At 40.8% G+C, this 19,435-nt stretch overlaps 1 protein-coding gene across 1 annotated transcript in view; it reads left to right on the top strand.

Annotated features, from left to right (window-relative positions):
- Positions 1-971: 971 nt before the first annotated feature.
- Positions 972-19,435, top strand: part of vta1 (vesicle (multivesicular body) trafficking 1) — a 46,043-nt gene continuing 27,579 nt past the window's right edge. The window contains exon 1 of the mRNA XM_048601386.1: positions 972-1,048. Within this exon, the coding sequence (XP_048457343.1) occupies positions 989-1,048 (60 nt within the window). The 5' untranslated portion in view covers positions 972-988. The remainder of the gene's footprint in view (positions 1,049-19,435) is intronic.

Genomic DNA, 19,435 nt, shown 5'->3' with positions numbered 1-19,435 from the left:
TCATGAATATTGGGTGGAATATTGTAGTAAGTAAGATGCAGGAGAGCATTTGTGCAATGGGCAGCCTTGCTTTACCTAAATTTACAGACATTTGGGACTGTGGTGGATCCAATGGTGAGCATCACAGCTTGTAACAGGTAGAGAAAGGTGACAGATTTCTGCGCATAGGCAAATACAATGACGACAGTCCATAATCCAAACCCTGCCAACTTACTGTGGGTTCCATCAGGGCCACTAAGCTTAATATAGCTGAGACTTCAACATGGGCAGAAAAACTGAATTGCAAAGGCCATCTTCAGAGAGTGCGAATTATACTTAATGACCATCTTGGCTCAATGAAAAGTATAGGAGGACGTGCCAGGAGTGCAATACTAAAGCGATGTGTCAACTGGTGAAGCCTGTGTGCCAAACATTGAAAGTGGCATACTGTAGATGGAACTAAGTGATCCCATAAACAACGGATCAGAGCTAAGATCTGCCACTAACAGGAGCTGGTGTCTCTAAAAATACCCCCATCCTCTACCAAAGCTGTTCCAATACAGTTAGAATACTGGCATCTACCTGAAAGTGTGAAAATAGCCCAGCAATGTGCTGTGCAAAAAAAAATGCAGAATAAATTCAACCCAGCCAACTACTGCCCTATCAGTTTACCCTCAATTACCAGTGAAGTGACGGACAGTGTCATTAATAGTGCTATCATTGTGCTTCACTGATATCCTCAGACAGCACCTTCCAAACCCGCAACCACTTCCATCTAGAAGGACAAGGGCAGCAGATATATGGGAACACCATTACCTTTAAGTTTCCCTCCAAGCCACTCACCATCCTGACTTGGAGATATATTACTGTTCCTTCACTGTCGCTGGGTCAAATCCTGGAAATCCATTCCTAATGGCATTGTGGGTCAACCCACAGCAGAAGGACTGCAACAGTTCAAGGAGGCAGCTCACTGTCACCTTCTCGAGCAGCTAGGGACGGACAATAAATAATGGCAAGCCAACAATGCCCGCATCTGACATATGATGAACAGGCTTTGAGGAGTCAAGAGGTGAGTTATTCACTGCAGTATTCCTAGCTTTTGACCTGCTCTTGTAGCCACTCTGTTCATGTGATCAGTCCAGTTGAGCTTCTGGTCAATGATAACCCCCAGGATGTTGATAGTTGGGGATTCAGTGATGGTAATGCTGTTGAATGTCCAGGGCAGTGGTTAAATTGTCTCATATTGGTGATGGTCATAGCCTGGCATTTGTGTGGCGCAAATGTCACTTGCCACTTGTAAGCCTATATCTGGATATTATCCAGATCTTGTTGCTTTTGAACCTGGACTGCATCAGTATCTGAGGAGTCACGAATGGTGCTGAACATCGTACAATCATAGGCGAACATCCCCACTTCTGACCTTGTGATGGAGGGAAGGTCATTGAAGCAGCTAAAGATGGTTGGACCTAAGACACTACCCTGAGGAACTCTTACAGAGATGTCCAGCAGCTGAGATGACTGACCTCTAACAACTACAACCATCTTTCTATGTGGCAGGTATGACTCCAACCAGTGGAGAGTTTGCCCCTAATACCCATTGATTCCAGTTTTGCTAGGGCTCCTTGATGCCACACTCAGTCGAATGCAGCCTTGATGCCAAGGGTTGTCACTCTCAACTCACCTCTGGAATTCAGCTCTTTTATTAATGTTTGAACCCGGGGTGTAATGAGATCAGGAGCTGAGTGGCCCTGGCGGAACCCAAACTGGGCGTCACTGAGCAGGTTATTGCTGAGCAGGTGCTGCTTGATAGCACTGTTGATGGCACCTTCCATCACTTTACTGATGATCGGGAATAGACTGATGGGGCGGTAATTGGATGGGTTGGATTTGTCCTGCTTTTTATGTACAGAACCTACCTGGGCAATTTTCCATATTGTCAGGTAGATACCAGTGTTGTAACTGTACTGGAACAGTTTGGCTATGAGAGCGGCAAGTTTTGGAGCACAGATCTTGTCAGGGCCCGTAGCTTTTGTAGTATCCGGTGTCTGCAACCATTTCTTGAAATCACGTAGAGTGAATCAAATTGGCTGAAGGCTGGTATCTGTAATGCTGGGGACCACTGGAGGAGGCTGAGATGGATCATTCAGTCGGCACTTCTGGCTGAGCATTGCTGTGAAAGCTTCAGCCTTTTGCACTGATGCGCTCTGTGCTGCCCCTCTGCCAGGTTTGTTCTGCCAGTGGTAGATACCTGATAGTGGTATCTGGGATGTTGTATGTTATGTATGATTCTGTCGGTCTGTTGCTTTACTTGTCTGTGAGACAGCTCTCCCAGTTTTGGCACTAGCCCTGAAATGTTACTTAGTAGGACCCTGCAGGGCCGATTGGGCTGTTTCTGCTGCTATCTTTTTCAGTGCCTAAGCCAATGACAGGTGATCTGTCCAGTTTCATTTCTTTGCGACTTTGTAGTGATTGATTCAACTGAGTGGCTTGCTAGGCCATTTCAGAGGGCAATTGAGAGTCAGCCACATTGCTGTGGAGTCACGTGTAGTCCAGACTGGGTGAGGATAGCAGATTTCCTTCCATGAAGGACATTTGTCAACCAGATGGAACCACATGACAAAGGAGTAACCTGCTTGCTGATACTTAATTTGTGTTCTGCCAGAACCACTTGATGCCTGGCCTTTAAAGCCTTGAGCTGAACATGGACATAAGAGTTGAACTCCAGAGATAAGGTGAGGGTGTCTGCCCTCAACATCAAGGTACCACTTGATTGAGTATGCTTTTGAGGAGCCTTGCAAAACTAGAGTCAAAGAGAATTGGCAGGAAAAACTCTCACTAGACGGAGCAATTCTAACAAAGGAAGATGGTTGTGGTTTTTGACACTTGATCTTCTTGGCCCCAGGACATCATGGCAAAAGTAGATCGAGATGGTGTCCTGGTGTTCTGCAGTGAGAAAATTGCTTCCTGTCTCCCGGCACCTGTCCACCATCGACAAGGCACAAGTCAGGAGTGTGATAGAATACTCCTCACTTGCCTGGATGAGTGCAGCCCAAACAACCTTAAAGAAGCTTGACACCATCCAGGCCAAAGCAGCCTGCTTGAATGGCGCTATATCCACAAGCATCCACTCCCTCCACCAGCAATGCTCGGTAGCAGCAGTGTGTACTATCTAAAAGATGTACTGCAGTATCTCACCAGTGTTTCTTAGTAGCCCCTCCAAAGTCACAACCTTTACAACTGTGAAGACAAGGGCAACAAATGCACAGGAACAGCACAATCTGCATATTCCCTTCCAAGCCTCTCACCCTCTTCACATGGAAGTATATAACTGCTCCTTCACTGTCATTGGGTCAAAATCCTGAAATTCCCTTTCTAATGGCACTATTGCTGTACCTATGCCCTAAGGACTGCAGTGTTTGAGGAAGACTGCTCACAGCCAGCATCTCGGTCAATTAGGGATGAACAATAAATACTACAGCTACATCCCCCAACAAATATAAAAACAAATTCTCAACTGCATCATGCTAATTTACACAGAGCAAGGGCTCAGAAGCCCTTACAAGATGAGCAACTGGTTGATCTGAGTGTGGAACTGGAGGAGCACAGCAGGCTGAGCAGGAAAGTTGACGTTTCGGGTCGGGACCCTTCTTCAGAAAAGAAAGGTCCTGACCCAAAACGTCAACTTTCCTGCTCCTCTGATGCTGCCTGGCCAGCTGTGTTCCTCCAGCTCCACACTGTGTTATCTCTGACTCTAGCATCTGCACTTCTTGCTATCTCCAACTGGTGATCTGTTTGGTGGGGCTCATTAATCTTAACATTTCCTTTTTGGTAACGAAGGGGTGTGATAGTTCATGGAAAGAGAGATGAAGAGTCATCCAGACCTGAAACGTTAGCTTGCTGTCTCTCCATGGATGCTGTCTGACCCGCTGTGATCTCCTGCATTGGTTGTTTTCAGTACAGATTCCAGCATCTGCAGTAATTTGTTCCTACAGTGTTTAACCACTGCAAATTGAAGATTCTGTGTTTTAAAAAGAAGTATGTAATTGACATTTTTAAACATCACTCACTTTTGAAAATTATTCGATAACAGAATTGCAGTGTATTTACAAAACTGAGTGGATTCCTGATAAAAAAAATTCTCACAGAGAGGCTCTACTTAATGATCTTTCTATTTGATCCTTTCAGAAATAAAGATTTGAAGATGAACCTCTTCCTGTTACTATCAACTAACTCTCAGTCATGCTAGCAGCTAATGCAAGATTGTTTGTGATATTTGATATCAAGAGCATTGCATCTTGCAAATGGTCATCTAAAGCAGCAAAAGGAGAGGCAAAGTGGGATATTGATATTCTCAATTCTGTTAAAAGCTCTCCTTCTATGAAAGCATTTTCTTATTTTGATTATTTTAAAATATATTTAGTGCAGTACGTTTAATCGGAGAGCCTGGCTCCAAAGTTGGTACTGAGTCCCTACTCCTCCATTGCAAAGCTATAGGAATGATGTGGGAACAATCTATCAACTTTTAAATTTCCTTTTATGTAACGCACCATTCTGACTTACACCACTAATACTCCATTCATGTTTATTAATATCCAGCAAAAGCCACATTGAGAGCTCAATGGTCTTAAAGTGGTCACTTTACAGTAACTTAGTGTAATTCTCAACACACTTGGAATTAATCAATATGTGCTGTCCAGTCACAGTAAAGCATTTTAAATTGGATACTGTTCAGTTTTGCATGCATAGTCTGGTTGCATGTGGTAAGTGCACTGCCTAGTGGGCACAGCTAAAAGAACATGCTGTTTGATGCAGTCCACCAGTCATTGGGATGTATACTGGTTTCACACTGGTACTGAATACACTACGGTCTTCCCCATAGCTGTACCTCAATTGATCAAAGTTAGCTTGCCTTTTTTGATTTAAACAAAAACTTGACAAGGAACTTTTTCCCAGTGCATTACCCACGGCAAGACAACAACTAATCAGAGTCCAACCATTCAGCCCCCTTTTCCCATGCAATATAAATTGTTGTTCCCTTTGAAATTTGGTATTTTTGTGATTCTGCCCTGATGACTGCAAGATAGAAAGCTTTGACAGCTTGTCCCTTTAGTTAAGAGTACTCAAGTTCTGCACAACCAAACAACTCTCTCCTCATCACCTCAATGGTCTTTGTCACTGACTCCTGTGCCAGTGGAAATATTCTTTACCCTGTGCAGCCAAACCAAATGTTTCATCATTTAAAAAATGTCCTCTGCTGCTGTGCTCCAATGAAAGATCTCCTGGTATCTTGGAACCCTTCTGCTATCCCTGATATTGTATCCATTTTACTTATCATCTATAGCATTAATATTCTGCATTCTAACCCTTTGGCCCCTCTTCTCTGGTTTTAACTGCCCTGAAATTATGAATGAAGGTATTGTGTTTGACCCTCTTGGTTCTGTTATCCTCATACTTCAAGTAATTACATTATCCATTAAAGCCTATTTCTTGTTTTATCTATGAATTCCATGAGTCCACACTTTTCAATGTTCCATTGGACTTTCCACCGTTCAGCCCATTTTGCTATGAGATAGGATCCTCTTGTGGTTGTTTCCAGTCAATGGTATTTCTCTTTGAGTTCTGTTAAAAAAAAAAAAAATGTGAAAACAGAGTTCAGCTATTTATAATGGGAGTGGCCAGTAGTGACTTGTTCCCTAACACTGCTATTTCCTTCCCCAATGCTGTTGCATGCAGCCCCTGACCTTCCTTTAAGATAAGATCAGCACAGAAGTCGCTTTAGGTTATTGAGGATAGTTTTATTTCCTTTTCAGCCTTTAATTATTTTCTGCTTTATAATCAGAAAGACTCATGCAGTACCTTGTGCAACACTTTATAAAACTAATAAAGGACTTCTGTGGTATAAATGCTGTTTCAATATAAATCAATGGATCTTTGTTTTAGTGATTGGTTTAGGGGTGCATATTGCCTGAACATAAGGCGAATGCCCTTGCCATTGTGCAAAATCATGGCACAAGACTTTGTCCACTTAAGGAAAGGTATTCTGTCAAATTGATTCTCTTAAGGTATTGTGGAATGAGTCCTAATTTGGACTGCATCAGTATGTTTATCTTAATCCTGACTGCTTTTTCCATTCTGTAATTTTTTTGGAGTAGGGGATCCTGCTGCAGTTCTAAATTCTGAGATCTTGACACCTAGATTGCCATTCATAATGCAAGTGCAGGGAAAGAGAAATGATTGTTTGTTTTTTCTCTGCCTGTTGTCCACATATGGGCATGGGCATTTACAGTCGGGATCACTGGCTTGGGCTTGGGTTAAATCTCTGACTGATATTATTTGCCTTCTGCTAAGACTTAAGAATCAATCAGCAAGTAGATGATTCTGACAAATCTAATTCACTTTTGCCTGATATTGCAGGGTCAAATATGCAATGATCTTTATAACCAATTTAATCTAAGTGTTTAACTGTGAAGGATGAATAAATTGGAAGAGTCTGTTTCCAGTGGTTGAGAACTTTGCAGCACAAACTTATAGCTGTTAGAATGAATTTTAAAGATTTATGAAAAGCAGCAGGCAAAATGTCTTCTTTAGTGTGTTACAAAGTTGGGTAGAGTACTTGCGGATTACATTTTTTTAAAAAAGTGCAGGTTCACAGAGAGCTCCTAAAATTGAAATGTTGAATAAAAAGGCTGTGTGGTTCGCAACGCAGGCAGTAGTTTGTTTTGTTATTAAGGCAACCATTTTGAAAATCAGCCAGTTAATTTAAACTAGGCACTTAGAGACTGAAAACCATTTAAATTTAAATTTGATGGTTTTGACAACCTAGGACCAATCCTATTGTAAGAAGTTGATAGGTCATCAAGGGTATAAAAGGAGATGGTATTTGAAAATTGGTGTGAGAGCAACTGCCATCTAATAGAGTTAACAACCCACCAGCTCGAAAGAGAAAATCACTGGCTCTCAGAATTTTCTTAAGTTCTCAGAGTAACCATCATCTAACTAAAAGTATAACAACACTTTTAGCTAATATTCCTGACAAGAATTTGACAGAGAAAGGTGTTTCTGAATGAAGAACAACAGAGAAAGTGGAGCATTCCAAAAGGCATATCCTGGCTGTAATTTCAAGAGATTACATTTTAATTTCTTTTATTATTTTGGTTTATGTAAGTGGGACTTGTATTTATTGGAACAGCATACAATTAGAATTTTGTTTTGTTTGGGAATAGTTAGTAGTGAGTGGGAATTGTTCGGTTTGTTAGTAGTTCTGTTAATTTGTTTACTGTTAGAGTTAGGTAAATGAATTATTACTTGTTGATTATAAAATGACTATCAGGAGTTCATTTAATTTAACTTCCCCTTTATAACATCTTGAGAGTGAGAGGCAGGTTATACCACTTTTCACACTTCTTTTAACAGATTATACGGCGGGTGAGCCTCTCTGGTTATTACAGTTTTAGTGATCGGTGGAGGGGGTCAACCTCTGTTTTACAACAAGTATGGGGGGATAAATTGCCCTGCCAGAGATCGTGGCAAAACGGACAATGCAGTAAAATCTAAGAATAGTCTACTGCATAGTTCGGAACAAATAGATACAAGGACATGTTGAGTAAATGGCTCATATTGAAGACTACTGCCACTATAATCTTGTTGCCTAATTACCTGTTGCTATGTTGCATTTTCTATGCAATACCATAAAATCACAAGAAAAAGGAACAGTAATGAGCCATTTTGCTTCTTGAAGCTGCCCCACCATTCAAAAGGATCATGAATCATCCAACATTCCTCATGTCCACTTTCCTGCGCTTTCTCTATAACCCTTGATTCCCTGACTCCTCAAGAATCGATCTCTGTTAGCCTTAAATATACACAAGGCCACTGCTCCATTGCTCTCTGTGTCAAGGCGTTCCAAAGATTCACCCTCTGACGGAAGAAATTCCTCCTCAACTCAGTCTTAAATTGGCATCCATTTATTCTGAGATTCTCCCATGAGGGGAAACATCCTCTCAGCATTTACCCTGTCAAGCCCCTTAAGAATCCTAAATATTGCAGTGAGATTACCTCTCATTCTTCTAAACTCCAGTGAGTAGTGTCCCAACCTCACTACCCCTGCACCTGATTCTATACACCCTTCCGCCTTCGTACTAAAACCTGTTTCTTCCCCCAGCTGTAATTGTCAGACAAGAAGATTAGGGGTGACAAGAACCAAGTCAGGTAGATAGAGTTAAAAAATGTATCTGCAAAGATAATAATGAAGGGGCAGAACAGGGTTGAGGGTGGTGTGGTAAATGGCCTAATTCCATTTGTATTAATAAATTATGGTTGTTAGCACAGGAAAAGACTGGCAAGATTTAATGTAATCTTATAAAATTCTAATTTTCAGTACAGTGAGTAGGGAAAATCTACTTCCTCTGGTTGAATTGTCAGTGATATATACAAAATGTATACACCAGTGGCAGTGGAGTAGGGCTTCTGAGCTCGGGCTCATCCACTCCATCCACTTTTCATTTCTTTCTTTCTCCCTCTTCTAATTTTTTATGTCTTCTATTTTATTTTACTTACGTTATGTTGGAGAGCTAGGTTGACGTCGGCGAGTGAGCCCAGGGCAGACTCGTGGCAGCATTGGAAGCGAGTCTGGATTCCTGGCTCCTGCTTCAATGAGGTGGTCCTAGAGCTGAGTCATGGTTGCTGCGGCAGAGGCATGTTTGGATTCCCGGCTGCGTCTGCATCCAGCCCAGGTTCATGGAGGTGGAGGTGACTTTGGGCTGGTGTGGAACCCGGCAGTATTGGTGGTGTCTGCATTGGTGAGGTCCAGTGAGGACTCATAATTGCAAGGGTGTCAGTGGAAATGAGAAAGTGCTGAAGAGGGGTGACTTTTGTTCCTGAAGCAGCAGTGTGGCAAAAGGGACCCGTGCCTGGCTACTGGACCCATGATGGAGCACTTAAGAACTGCAAAGTTGAACACTTTTACTTATATTTATTTATTTTTCTGCTTTTATATTCTATATTTTGGTGTATTTTTCTGTGTTGTAAGGTGGCGCCGGAGTGTGGCAACACTATACAACTCTTTTCACTGTATTTTGTAACAAGGTACATGTGGCAATAAATAAATCAAAACACAAAGACAAATTTGGATCGGGACCAGACCAGTCAGACCCTCAAGCCTGCTCCACCTATCAGTTACATCGTGGCTGAGCAGGTTACTCCACATTTCCACGATCATCTTCCACCTCCTTAATTAAGAATCTATGTACCTCTGCGTAAAAAGATTCAAAGGCTCTGCTTCCAATGCCTTTTTAGGAAGACTGTTCCATAGACTTTTGACTCTTTGTGAGGAGAAAATTTCTGTATATCCTTGTCTTAAATGGGTGACCTCTTGTTATTACACAGTGACACTCAAGCTCTTGCAGCTCCCCCAAGAGGAAGTATCCTCTGCACATATACCCTGTGAAGACCTGCCAGGATATTTTGTTTCAATCAAGTAATCTTTTACTGTTCTAAACACCAGATCCAAGTCTGTCCTCTTCTAGTTGAAGAATCATTAACTTAAAATTGTCATTAATAGTAAGGAAGGAATCTCGAAGCACATCTGAGGTTGAATTATCAAAGTGTGCTTTGCTGCAAAGAATAATTGAGGGAGAGTGTAGTATCTTTAGAGGGAAAAAATGGATAACTGAAGCTGTGAGCAATCGACAGGAAAGAATGAGGGGAAAAAGATTAGCTTCCAATTGGTTTTAGACAATTCGAACAAAGAACTGTCCTCCTTTGCTGTACACCTCTGAGATTCTGTGGAGTGCAGTTTCATTCTCTGTTCCCCATCTTCCTTCCCCAGTCATGATCTGACAATTATGTGCAGTACCGAGGATGCACAACACTGGATCAAATATCAAACCCCATTCACCCCATTCGTCCAGTGAATATGAGACCCCAACAGCACAATTAAGTGAAGAGCAGAGTAATTTCAGTGCTTTAGCCAACATATTTGCTTCAAACAACAGCACTTAACCAATTATCTAGTCGTTTATGGGATGTTGTTTTGCACAAATTGATTGCCATGTTTCCTAGATTGCAATGTAAACACCTTTAAAGTACTTCATTAGTTTTAAAGCACTTTGAAAGTCTTTTGTTCACAGACATGCTATATAAATGCATATTTGTTCTGCCTTTAATTGGGCGGCATGGTGACTTAGTGGCCTGGTGACTGCTGCCTCACAGCTCAGAGCTAATAGAGCAGGAGATATGGAAAGTTGATTGGGAGTACATTGGAACAGTAGAACCTAAAGGCAACAGAGGCATGAACGATGGTGTCAGCAGTGGCTGAGGCAAGAGTAACAGTGAGGGACGGTATGGAGGACCTGGTATTATTCTGGTAAACCTGTGTTGTTCCCCCTTCAAAAGACTAATCTTTCTGAGATGCAGTGCCTAGAACTGACCTGAAGTTGTGCTGCCATAAACACATAGTGCAAGAAACAGCACATCATCATGGTGGCTCAGTGGTTAGCACTGCTGCCTCACATTACCAGAGACCTGGGTTTGATTCAGTGTCAGGCAGCTGTCTATGTGGAGTTTGTATGTTCTCCTCGTCTATGTGGATTTCCTCTGGGAATTCCTAAATTTGATCATCAAAGTGAGTTGAAAAGTTTATTCTACTAAAAGCATTAAATGAGTAAAAGTTTTTATTTTGTCCTGATCCATGCCCAAGTGTAGTGCAATAGAGCGAAGTCTGTTCTGTGCTGGTGGAGAGTTCTTTCTGTTTGCAAGAGCATTGATCTTTTGGTTCCATTAATAAAAGATCTGAGGGCAAGTCTGTTAGCCAGGCCCACTGTGCAACATTAGCCTGTTTACAATGGACTTTCAGATTATTATGCAACTACTTTGCCCTTTATAAGTATGTTTGTGATTGGCATTTGGAAATGAGGGTAACCATGTAAGTAAGACTTTCAACACAATGTTGTTCAACCTGATTAGCCAATTGACATTGGTGTGTGTCTCTGAATATACACAATAAATCTACTTTAACTGACAGAAACATTCAACATTCTGTAAATTAAGGGCGTAAGTTAAGAGTAGTAAGGGCGTGGAATGCCCTGCCTGCAAAAATAGTAGACTCGCCAACTTTAAGGGCATTTAAATGGTCATTGGATAAACATATGGATGACAATGGAATAGTTTAGGTTAGATGGGCTTCAGATTGGTTTCACAGGTCGGCGCAACATCGAGGGCCGAAGGGCCTGTACTGCGCTGTAATGTTCTATGTTCTATGTTCTAAATTGAATCTTATTATCTAATTCAATATTACAGTCTTGTTTCTAATTTATTCAAATGAATCATTGTAAGAAAAATGTTTTAGCTTCTTTGCACTTGATATGAAACAGATTGTGACAGTGGAGGCTTGAAGTATGGCAGTTTTATGCCTTCGATTTACAACTAAAACAAAGTGCCAATTTTATTAATTTTCACAGATAAAGTTTCATTAAATAATAAACAGCTTTAACTCAGAAACCAAAAAAAGTGAAGGGACCTTCCTTTCCTATTTAAGTCATAAATGGAAAGATGTCTTTCCATTACATTGTGCAAGTATTTGGGCAGAGCAGGTTCTTTGCAGCTGTGTCCGTGAACTTGTTCAACATCACGTACTTTGGAATTCCTGCTGTTACCAGTATAAACTCTCACTGCCTGCTGTCTATGAGCAGCTGTGACACTAAGTGTCCTCATGCACAGAGGGGTAGGCAGTTAGGAAAAAGTGAAACAACCAAACAAAACATGATATTTTTAACATTGTCTGGAGTTGAGTTAAAATAAATGATGCAATGACATTGATCAGCTCAATAGTTTTGGTTGTTCAAGCAATAATATGCCTTCATGAGATGAAAATAGACCATTTCATGGAGAGGTTTTGAAATGCCCTGCCATTCACCCATGAACACACTTGTAGTTCAGGTGTCCTTCTGCAGTACAAGTTCAATATGAAAAGAAGCATTATTACTGCATTGGGATGTTTTAAGTAGGGAGAGTCTATGAATAGCTCATGAGGGGAAAATGGGCTGAAAGTGCAGTATTACTCAATGGGTACAATTTATGTTGAGCTATGAATGTTTATGACAGATTTATTTTAACCTGAATGTTTATTTTTTAATATCGTAGGGGCCTACTGTCGGTGTATTTGGTTTATTGAAAACCCAGTAAAGTATCTTTCAACATTATTCACTACATGACAACGTTTCTTTCATGCCTATCTATAATTGCTTTTTGAGGGGAAAAAAAAATTCATTTTTTTTACAAGGGAAAACCTGAGCCAGATGCAAGTGTTACCATTTAACCAAACAAACTAGGCTTGTAATAAAGGAACCCAAGCTCTTACCACACTATGTTCCTACAACATTGTTGATCCACACAGCAAGTGTGTAGTGAAAAGGATATGGGGACTGTACTAACAGTGGCCTGAAAGGTACTATCAGCATTTCTGGCCTTGTGTAATTAATTTTATTAAAGATGTTGAAAGATAGTTCATGCTGAAAGAGTGATATGATTACACTCAATTAAGCTTTTTCTGCTAGATTACTTTACAATTTAAAAAAAGTCTTAAGGGTAGTTGGGTCTTGCCTGCTGTTTCAAATATCTCAAAGTCCTTCACATAGAATGAGTTACATTTGCTGCATTGGGTGCCAATTTTCTGACTCGGAGGTGGTAGTATTACCACAGAACCAAGATTAGCATCTGTTGCTGGTTTGAGAAGCAGAGCAGACATTTTGATCTGACAACCAGCTAAGAGACCGGAGTGAGCTAATCTCTGGTGCTGGGATCTTTAATGCCTACCTAAGGTCAACAAAGCAAATGCAGGGCGTTTCCATTTTTTTTATCTCATCCAAACGGCGGTTTTTTTTTTTACAGTGCTGTATTTCGGTCAGTATTGCATAAGTGTTCACCTGAATTCTGTGCTACCTCCTGGACTAAGTCTCAGTGTTCAAAATTTTCTTTCCGTCAATAGATCAACAATTTAAAGTTATGATTCAGTTTTTTGAAAAGTTTTGGGATGTGGATTGCTGGCCGAACCAGCATTTATTGCCCATCCCTAGTTGCTCTTGAGAGGTTGGTGTCAGGCTGCCTTCTTCAATTGCTGCTGTCTATTTCTACATGTACACCCATAGTGCTATTAAGGAGATAATTCTAGGATTTTGACACAAATCCGGATGGTGAATGGATTAGAGGGGAGCTTATAAGTGATCATGTTACCGTATAGATATGTGTGGATGGTAGTGGTCATTGGTTTAGAAATGCTGTGCAACGTTGCTGAATTTTTGCAGAGCATTTTGTAGTTGGTACACACTGCTGCTACTATGCATCAGTGGTGGAGGGCACAAATGTTCTTGGATATGGTGCCAGTCAAGTGGACTGCTTTCTCCTGGTTGGTGTCAAGCCTCTACAAGTAATGTTGGAGCTGCATTCATCCAAGCAATTGGCAGTATTCCATCAAGTTCCTGACTTGAGCCATGTACATGGTGGGCAGACTTTGAAGAGTCAGAAGATCAGTTACTTGGAGCAGGAATTCTAGCCTCTGACCTACTCTTGCAGCTGAAGTATTTATATGACTATTCTGCTGCAATCAGGGAATTCAGCTATGGTAATGCCGTTTAATATCAGGGCTGATGGTCACATTTTCTCTTGTTGGAGATGGTCATTGTTTGGCACGAATGTTACTTGCCACTTGAAGGAGAAATCGTGCCTGTCAAATTTACTAGAATTCATTGAGGAGGTGACAAGCAGGGTAGATAAATGGGAAGCAGTGAATGTATAATGTATAAATTTTCAGAAGGCACTTGATCAAGCATCACATATTCGGCTACTTAACAAGGTAAGTGTCTCCATGGTGTTGGAGGTGGTATATTAGCATAGATAGAGGATTGGCTAATTAATGGAAGATTGAGAATTGGGATAAAAGGGGCATTTTCAGAAGATAATTGTAACTAGTGGAGTGTCACAGGTATCAGTGCTGGGACCACAATTATTTATAATACTTAGTAATAATTTGGATGAGGCAAGTGAATGAACTATAGCCAAGTTTGCAGATGACAATGTAAGTGGAAAGGCACTTGGTGAAGATGACAGAATCTGTAGAGGGATATCGACAGGTTAAGCGAGTAGGCAAAATCTTGGCACATAGAATATAATGGGGGAAAATGCGAGGTTATGCACTTTGGCAAGAAGAATAGAAGAGCTGAATATTATTTAAATGGAGAAGGATTGCAGAAAGTTACAGAACAGTGAGATTTGGGAGTCCTTAGTAATGAGTCACAAAAAGCTAGCATCCAAGTGGGTAACAGGGAAGGCAAGTGGAATGAGGGCCTTTATTTCAAAGGGAATGGAGTATAAAAATAGGTTAGCTTTTCTAAACTATACAAGGCACTAGACAAACTATAGCTGGAATACTATGAACGGTGTTCGGCTCTTCATCTATGGAAAGATATACTGGTATTTGAGACAGTCTAGGAAAGGTTCACTAGGCTGATACCAGGTATGGAAGGACTGTTTTATGAGGAGACAAGTAAACTGGGTCTGTACTTGTTAAATTTTAAAAGAATGAGAGGAAACCTTATTGAAACATGCAAGATTCTTAGGGGACTTGAGAGGATAGATGCAGAAAAGGACCAGAGGACATAATCCCAGACTAAGAGGTCGTACTTTTAAAGCAGAGATGAGAAGGAATTTCTTAAAGGGTAGTGAAAGATTTTAATCAGTGATGGAATCAAGGGTTATGGGGAAAAGACAGGAAAGTGAAGTTGAGAATTATCAGATCAGCCATGTTCTCATTGAATGCAGAGTATTTAATGACCTACTCCTACATCTTGTGTTCTTATTGTTGTCAGCCCAAACATAAATATTGTCCAGATCCTTCTGCGTTTGGACATGAACAGCTTCAATACCTGAGGAATCGCAAATAGAGAATACTGTGCAATATCCCCACTTCAGATCTTATGAAAGAGGAGATATCATTGATGAATCAACTGAAGATGGTTCTGCCTAAAAAAACTACCCTGAGGAACTCATGTAGAGATGTCCTGGAGCTCAGATGACTGACCTCCAACAATCACAACCATCTTACTGTGTGTTTGGTATGACTCCAACAAACAGCGAGTTGCTTCCTTAATACCCGTTGACTCTGGTTTTTCTAGATCTCTTTGATGCCAAGCCTGGTCAAATGCCACCTTGATAGAAGGACAGCAACTCCCACCTTGCTTCTAGAATTTAGCTCCGTTGTCCATGTTTCAGGAAAAGCTGTAATGAGGTCACGAGTTGAGTGTATTTGGCAGAATCCAAACCAAGCTTCGGGGAGAAGATTTTTACAAAACAACTGCTAATGCTGTTGATGACCCCTGCCATTTCTTGAATAATGGCTTGAGAGCAGACTGATAATGCAGTAATTTGCTGAGTTGTATTTATCTTGCTTTTTTGTGTATAAGACATGCCTAGGCAATTTTCTATAATGTCATGTGGGCCTTTGTTGTAGCTGTATTGGAACAACTTGGCTAGGGGCATTGCAAGTTCTGGAGCACAAATTTTCAGTAATATTGCCAAAATACCGCCAGAGCCCATAGCTTTTTCAGTATCCAGTGCCTTCAGCTATTTCTTGACATTACCCTGGAGAGAATTGAATTGGCTGTGGGCTGACATCAGTGATGCAGGGGACCTTTGGAGGAAGCTGAAATGGATCATCCACTCCGGCAATTCTACCTGAAGATGGTTGCAAAGCATTATCTTTTGTGTTCATGAGAATGGGGATATTTGTGGAGCATCCTCCTGTAGTGAGTTATTTAATTGTCCATGACTATTCATGCTGGATGTGGTAGTACTGCTGAACTTAGATCTCCATTTATTGTAAAATTGCTTAGCCCTCACTATCACTGCTGCTTATGTTGTTTTGCGTGCAGGTAGTCCTGTTTCATATGTTAACACCTCATTTTTCAGTACATCTGGTTCTGTTCCTGGCATGACCTTCAGGACTCTTCATTGGAGCAAAACAACTTGAAAATAAGTTCAATGCCTGTCAAAGATAAATATTTTCAAAAGTACCAAAAACAAGAAAGGCAGAGTACCATTTAAATGGTGATATATCGGGAATTGTGGATGTATGATCGGATCTGGGTGTTCTTGTGCCGCAGTCAAAGTAGGCAGGCAGGAATAGGGTAAACAATTAGGAAAGCAGATGATGTTGGTCTTCATTGTATGATATTTGGAGTTCAGAAGCAATGATGTCTTATTGCAGTTATACATTGCCAAGGTGAGATACTGAGAGTATTTTGTGCAAGTTTTGGTCTTCCAATTTGAGAGGATATGCTTGCTACAGAGGGAGTGTGGCAAAAATTCATTTGGCAATGCCAAGAATGGCAGGACTATTGTATGAGGGGAGATTGGTTTGACTAGACCTGTATTCACAAGAGTTTAGAAGGATGAAAAACGTGTAAAGTTCTAACAGGCCTGGACAGACTAGACGCAAGGAGGATGTTTCCTTTGGTTGGGAAGTTTCGAATCAGGGGTCACAATCTCAGAATATACATAGACCATTTAGGACTGAGATGAGGAAATATTTCTTCACTCAGAGGGCAGTCCATCTATGGAATTCGCTACCATAGAAGGCAGTGGAGGCTGAGTCACTGAATATATTCAAGAAAGATAACTGTTTAGCTATTAAATGCATCAAAGATTTGGAGAGAAAGCATGAAGACAATCTTTAGATAGAGGATCAGCCACGATTATATTGAATGGTGGAGCAGGCTTAAATGACCAACTCCTGCTTCTAGTTCCCAAATTTTTTGGGCATGAGATTGGATATAAAGGAATTATAGGAAAATCGTGCAATAGCTTCTCCACAGCTACCCTATGAAACCCCTAATAACTTTATATGTTGCAATATGTTTACTGCTCATTCTTCTAACTGCAGTGAGTATAGGCCCAAACTAGTTAACCTCTCCTCCGAAGACAATCCCTCTATATCTGGGATCAACTTAGTGAACTTCCTGTGGACTTCTTTCCATGCAAGTATATAGCTTGCCTTGGGCAACAAAACCAAAACTGTTCACAGTGAACCAGGTATTGTTTAATTGTTGCTTTGTGCAGTTTTAGCAAGACTTCCCTATTTTGTGTTCCATTCCCTTTTGAAATTAAGGCAAATATTCCATTTGCCTTCCTTATTACCTGTTGAACTTGCTTTCCTTATTAACTCTTGGGCTTAAGTGCCTATGTTTCGTGATATATGAAGGCTGTCTTTGTGCTGCAGCTTTCGGCAGCCTTTCTCCATTTGAATAATATTCAATGCTTCAATCCTTCCCATCAAAGTACATAACCTTACGTTTAACCTGTTCTGTATCCCTCTGCAGACTCTGTGTCATCCTCAGCACTTGTCTTCCCACATTCGGAAACTGGGCCATTTTGCAACCAGTGAAGATTGGCCCAACTGAGTTTTCAACATAGTCAAGTTTATTCATTTCTTCATTCTGTTGCAAGTTATGAGCAGGACCTACTCTTTACCAAATCGAATTAATGTTTATGTATACTTGTATAAATTTAGTGAATGTATAAGACTGCTAAGAGAACTTTGTATTTCATTTGCCTGAAAATGAGCCAAGCTGAAGGCAATCCAGTTCCCTGATTGACTTTCCTTGGAGTTCTTCAGTGAGTAATTTGTATCCCTGAAGAGGATTGTTTTTGATTCAATCTTGTTTACCATGAACAAGCTGTGTCACAGTTTTAGAATGAACCAATTTGTTTTGCTGAAACTGGCCATCTGGAGGAAAGAAGCACTTAATGAGCTGCAGTGTGGATCTCAATTATTTAAACCACATGCCCCAAAAAGAAATGTAGATAATTAACCCAACTGAATCACTGCTTCATTTAGCTAATTATTAGCCAAAGTAGATCTTGGAAAACAGTCATACTATCAAGTGCATTGTTATGCTCTCATTCAATGATTTCCCAGATGGTTCATTGTAACCTGTAAATACTGTTTCATTTATTTCTGAACTCACTGTTATTCTCAACACTGAGTACATGCAGTTTCATTCGGTTGTTATCCCTCGATTTGAAATGCAATCCGGTTGAGTGTGATGAAGCCCTCTTGTGTCTGCTAGCCCCAGTATGAAATAAATTGGGCAGTCTGTCAGTTTTTAGAGGTCACATACTGACTGTTCAAACCTGTTCTGGTAGTTAAAACTCAGTATGAGTAAATTACCGGGCCTATCATCTGAAACAGAGCATTTGGACACTAGCGATTGATCAAAGAGTGTCAATGTGGACTTGAGACAATATCTGACTAACCTTTTTTTCAATTTTTAAAGACTTGGTGAATACAACAGTGTCGATGGATAGGGTCTGTAAAGTTAAATCTACTACTGTAAGCACAGTAACTTGTAAAGTTACAAATTAGATGCTGGGCAGTGAGATTAGAATGGGCAGCTAGTTTATTCAGCAGTGCAATTACAATGGGTTGAATGGCCTTTATCTGCACTGTGGCTTTTCTATGGTTCTATTATTCTCAAGAATGAGAGCACACTGAATAACCTTGTGATATAAATTGATAATTATTGTGAATTAGAAGATGAAGAATAGGAATAATACTCTGAATGGGCTGTTACATGTGGTGTTCCTAGGAGATTTGTACTGTGGCTTCAGCTCTTCATATAGTATAGTGACTTGAATAAAGGATGATAGGCAGCATATCCAAGTCAGCGAATGACACTAAAGCACAGTAAGTTGTGAGAGTGAGTGGAGAGAATTGCAAAGGAATATAGAGAGATTTAAGTGAGTTAGTGCAACTATTACAAATGGAAATTCAGTATAGGAAAGTGTGATGTCATCCACTTGAAATCGGAGAAAGTCAAACTGGAATATTTTCTTCATGATAAGAGTCTCAAAGCTGTAGAGAAGCAAAGAGATTTGGGTGTTCAAGTGCATAAACCACTAAAAGCTATTTCAAGAGGTAATCAAAAAGACTAATGGGTATTAATCTTTGTCGCAAGGGACTAGAGTTCAAAAAATAAGGAAATGTTTCAGTTGTACACCCTTGGCCACAACCTGACTGCAGTACAGTATTCAGTTTTGGTTGCCTATTAAACATACATAGAACATAGAATCCCTACAGTGTGGAAACAGGCCCCTTGGCCCAACAAGTCCACACTGACCCTTGGTGCATCCCACCCAGACCCATCCCCCTCTAACCCACCTAAGCTACACATCTCTGAACACCACAAGCAATTTAACATGGCCAATCTGCCTAACCTGCACATCATTGGACTGTGGGAGGAAACCGGAGCACCGGGAGGAAACCCATGCAAACACGGGGAGAATGTGCAAACTCCACACAGACAGTCACCCGAGGGTGGAATTGAACCCGGGTCCCTGGCTCTCTGAGGCAGCAGTGTTAACCACTGAGCCATCGTGCTGCCCTATTCTCAGGAAATACCTATTGGCC

Source organism: Rhincodon typus, chromosome 9, assembly GCF_021869965.1.
Source record: "Rhincodon typus isolate 14 chromosome 9, sRhiTyp1.1, whole genome shotgun sequence".
NCBI classification, from domain to species: domain Eukaryota; kingdom Metazoa; phylum Chordata; class Chondrichthyes; order Orectolobiformes; family Rhincodontidae; genus Rhincodon; species Rhincodon typus.
This window is presented reverse-complemented; position numbering and strand designations above follow the sequence as displayed.